Raw genomic sequence first — 4,490 nt, 5'->3', positions numbered from 1 at the left:
GCGGGAACCGGAGCCGGGAGGGGCCCCGGCGTCCGGGCGGGCGGGCGCGCTCACCCGGACGAGGCGAGCTCGCTTGATGAGGTCGTTGAGCTTCCTCAGGGCCGAGTTGCGGGGCAGGTTCTGGATGTCCTGGAACAAGTCCTGCTCCTCCAGCTCGAAGAGCCGCCGGTTGTCGGAGACGAGCAGCGGCTCGGCCCAGAAGGAGCCGATGAAGACGCGCAGCACCTCGGGGGTGTTGAACACCTTCCCCAGGGACCACATCAGCGCCCCGTACACCCGCATCAGCTGCTGCGTCTCCACCATGTCGGCCTTGTTCAGGACCACCCGGATCTTGTCCTCGTTGCCCCTGAGGGCTCGGATGGCCTCCGAGAACTCGTCCGAGATCTCCAGCTTGTGGGCGTCGAAGAGGAGGATGATGAGGTCGACGCGCTCGGCGAACCACTGCAGCACGGCCGCGAAGTCGTAGCCTGCGGGGAGCGGCGGGGAAGCGGGCGCCGAGGGGCCGGCGCGGGGCGGAACGCCCGGGACCTTGCACGGGGGGTGGGGAGGGGGTCGCCTCGCACGGCCCCGAATCCCTGTGCACCAACCTCGACCGTGCACAGCGCCTTGCACAGCCCCAAATCCCCCGTGCACCGACCTCGACCGTGCACAGTGCCTGGCAGAGCCCCGAATCCCCCGTGCACCAACCTCGACCGTGCACAGCGCCTGGCAGAGCCCCGAATCCCCCGTGCACCGACCTCGACCGTGCACAGCGCCTTGCAGAGCCCCGAATCCCCCGTGCACCGACCTCGACCGTGCACAGCGCCTGGCAGAGCCCTGAATCCCCCGTGCACCGACCTCGACCGTGCACAGTGCCTGGCAGAGCCCCGAATCCCCCGTGCACCAACCTCGACCGTGCACAGCGCCTTGCAGAGCCCCGAATCCCCCGTGCACCATTCCCAACCTCACACGGCCCGGCATGGCGCCTTGCACCGCCCCAATCCCTCCGCGCACAGCCCTGACCCCGTGCACAGCCCTATTGCTGCACACGTGTGCTCCCAGCCCATGCACAGTCCCGACCCTCCCTGGGCGCAGCCCAGAGCCCTGCACGACCCTGAGCCCGTGCACAACCCGAATCGCTGCACGTGCACGGCCCTGACCCCCTGCACACCCCGATCCCCCCCGTGCACAGCCCGGACCCGTGCACACCCCCAATCGCTGCACGTGCACGGCCCTGACCCCCTGCACACCCCGATCCCCCCCGTGCACAGCCCGGACCCGTGCACACCCCCAATCGCTGCATGTGCACGGCCCTGACCCCCCTGTGCACGGTCCCGTCCGGTGCCCAGCCCCGGCGCCCGCAGGCCCCGCGCCCCCCCGCACGGCCCCGCTGTGGGGCACCGCGCAGCCCCCCGGCACCCCTGGGCCGCGGAGCACCCGAAACGGGGCTGGGGGTCTGTTGGGGCACAGCTGGGCCCACAGCTGGCGACGGCACCGCGGGGGGGGGTAGCAGCCCCGGCAGGACACAGGGGGCCGTGTGKGGGGGGTGTTCCCCCGTGCACATCTGGAGAGAGCAGCAGGGCCCTGTTGCACATCTGGACCAGAGCCCGGAGACCGGGGTGTTTTGGGGGGGGCACGTTTGGGCCAAAGCCAGGAGACAGGGGCATTTGGGGGGGGCACATCTGGACCCAAGAGTGGGGAACCGGGGGGCCGGGGGGCACATCTGGACCCACAGCAGGACAAAGGGCCAGTCGGGGTGGAACATCTGGGCACCCACATGAAGAGGGGGAGGATGGGGGGCACATCTGGGCCCAACCCTGGGGACTAGGGTGGTCCAGGGAGCACATCTGGGCCAGACCCTGGAGAAAGGTGCTTTTGGGGGCACAGCTGGACCCCTAAAAGGTGAGCAGTGCGGTTGGGGTGCACATCTGGAAGCACAACTGGAGACGTGGGTCCTTTGGCGGGCCACATCTGGACCCAGAGCCGATCGGGGGAGGGGGCACATCTGGACCCACACCAGGAGACGTGGGGCATTTTGGGGGCACGTTTGGACCAACAGCTGGAATCGGGGCCACTCGACGGGAGCASATCTGGCTCCGCAGCTGGAGACGGGCCCTACTGGGGGCACATCTGGCCCCACAGCCCGAGGCCGGGCCGGCTGCGTGTCCCCCCGGGGGAAAAGGGTGGAATTTTGGCCGGGAGCCCGGTGCCGCGGCCGTGCCCGTGCGTGGGGGCCACGGGGGCCGGCAGCGGGTGCRGCGAGCGCGGGCGGCCTCGGCGCGCCGCCTTACCCCGGCTCACGCGCTGCTTGGCCCCGGAGAGGATCCCCGGCGTGTCGATGAGGCTGATGCTCTCCAGCACCTGGTTGGGCAGGTGGGCGCACATGAACCTGGGGGGGGGAGGCGGGGGGAGACGCCGCGTTAGCGCCTGGACGCCTGGGTCCCTTGCCCGGGCTTGGGGCAAGGGGGCGAGGGGATGGTGCCCAAATGCAGGGTGCAGCCCGGGTGCGATTGCAACCCCTGGGTGCGATTGCAGCCCCCGGGTGCGGTTGCAGCAGCCGCCCCCGAAGGCAGTGGGGAGGGCCGGGGCCTGCGAGCGCCTCGGCTCCGGAGGAGGAAGCGGAGCCGGGCCAAGGTAAACAACGCCCAAAATATTCCCGAACCGCTGCCCGAGGGCTCCCTCCCCGGYCCCGGGCGCCGGATCCGGCCCTGCAGACCAGGGGCGGGTTGGCGTTGGGTGCAGGGCGAGGAAGAGGCTGGTGGGGAGCCCGGCGGGGGCCCCCAGCTCCGGCCCCGCGGCCCCGGCGGGATGGGAGATGGCCAGCGGCGGCGGCAGCTCGGGGAAGGGGCGGCCCCGGTGCAGCCCCCCCGTGCGGGGAGGCGTTGGCGGGGCTGAGCCTCCGCAGCACTTAGTGATCCTGACTACGTGCACCGCTGCAACCCTGCCTGTGTGCACCACTGCAACCCAACTGCATGCACCAACRCAGCCCCAACTGCATGCACYRYTGCWACCCTGCATGCACCGCTGCAGCCCTGCCTGCGTGCACCGCTGCAGCCCCAGCTGCATGCACTCCAGCCCTACGTGCGCCCCTGCAACCCTCACTGCATGAAATATTGCACCCCTAGTTGCACGCGCCATTACAGCCCCAACTGCATGCACTGTTGCAACCCCAACCGCGCACACGATTGCACCCCCAATTGCATGCACTATTGCAAGCCTGCACGCACCACTGCAGCCCTGATTGCTCACGCTATCGCAACCCCTGCATGCATTAGCGCAACCCTAACTAAACGTGCTGTCGCAACGCTAGCTGCGTGCACGGTCGCACCCCTAACGACATGCACCGTTGCAGCCCCRTGCGCAGCACTCTTGCAGCCCCAGCTACGAGCTCTGCTGCAGCCCCGAGTACGTGYGCTCGCACCGCGGCTACGTGCGCCGCTGGCAGCGCATCTGCAGCCCTGACGCCTTCTTTCCGAGGCGGCGGCGGCGAGGGCCGGCACTGGGGCACAGGGGCCTTGGCAGGCGGCGCCGCCGCATTCCTGAAGCCTGGCTCATCCCGGGGCCGCGGCAAACAACCCTCGGGGCAGCGTTGGGGGAGTGGGGAATTCCAGGGGGGATTCCCCCCCCCCCCGTGCCCGGGGGCCGCACTCACCGGTTGAGGAAGGTGTTGCCGAAGGGGTTGAGCTTGCGGAAGGGCTTCTTGGGGTCCACGATGAGGGCGTTGCCCGGCGTGATGCCCTCGGTGTCGCCGTGCATGACGGCCACGAAGGAGTCGGTGGTGGGCTCGGGCCCGATGCGGCTGCCGGGGATGTCCTGCTCCAGCAGGTACCGGATGAAGGTGGTCTTGCCCGTGGAGTACTGCCCCACCACCAGCACCATGGGCTTGCTGTCGAAGTCGGCGTCCTCCAGCGCCGGCGAGTGGAAGTCGTGGAAGCGGTAGAACTCCTCCACCGGCAGCAGCTTCTTCTTGTAGAGCTCCTTGAGCCCCTCGGTGACGGTGCGGATCACCTCGGGGTTCTTCGGCTCCTGCTTCTTCATCCAGCTGAACATCGCGGCGAGGGGACGGGACGGCGCGGCCGAGGCCCGACGCTTCCCGGCGGATCCGCTCTTCAAGGGGGGGGATGGAAAGCGGCGGCTCCGGGGCCGCGGCCGGCTGGGAGGCTCCGGGGGCGAAGTGGCGGATCGGGACGAAGCGGCGGATCAGGCCGAAGCGGTGGCCAGGGTCTCTCCTCGGGGCGTGGGAATTTCGCTGGCGCAGTTCCCGCGCCGGCGCCGCGACTCCAATGAGGCTCTGCGTTGCCCCTGGTGGGGGGGGGTGTTTTTTTTGGGGGGCCTCCGGACGGGGAGAGCAAAGAATCCTCCCTGGAAGCGGCGGYGGCGGTTCCTCCTCTTCCCCGCGGGCAGATAACGGCGTTTCCCCCCTCCCCAAAAACTAAAAAGCGGCGAAGTTGCCGAGCGGGGAAAGCAGGCAGGGCGGCACGATCCGGCGGGGAGCGGAGCCGCCGGCGGCG

At 69.9% G+C, this 4,490-nt stretch overlaps 1 protein-coding gene across 1 annotated transcript in view; it reads right to left on the bottom strand.

The window, feature by feature from the left end:
* Positions 1-4,480, bottom strand: part of EHD2 (EH domain containing 2) — an 8,418-nt gene extending 3,938 nt beyond the window's left edge. The window contains exons 1-3 of the mRNA XM_026069699.1: positions 3,632-4,480; positions 2,271-2,368; positions 55-467 (exon numbers count right to left, since the gene is read on the bottom strand). Of these exons, the coding sequence (XP_025925484.1) occupies positions 55-467; positions 2,271-2,368; positions 3,632-4,029 (909 nt within the window). The 5' untranslated portion in view covers positions 4,030-4,480. The remainder of the gene's footprint in view (positions 1-54; positions 468-2,270; positions 2,369-3,631) is intronic.
* Between the last annotated feature and the right edge of the window lie 10 nt (positions 4,481-4,490).

Source organism: Apteryx rowi, unplaced genomic scaffold (assembly GCF_003343035.1).
Source record: "Apteryx rowi isolate R43461 unplaced genomic scaffold, aptRow1 scaffold_1061, whole genome shotgun sequence".
In the NCBI taxonomy this organism is placed as follows: Eukaryota; Metazoa; Chordata; class Aves; order Apterygiformes; family Apterygidae; genus Apteryx; species Apteryx rowi.
This window is presented reverse-complemented; position numbering and strand designations above follow the sequence as displayed.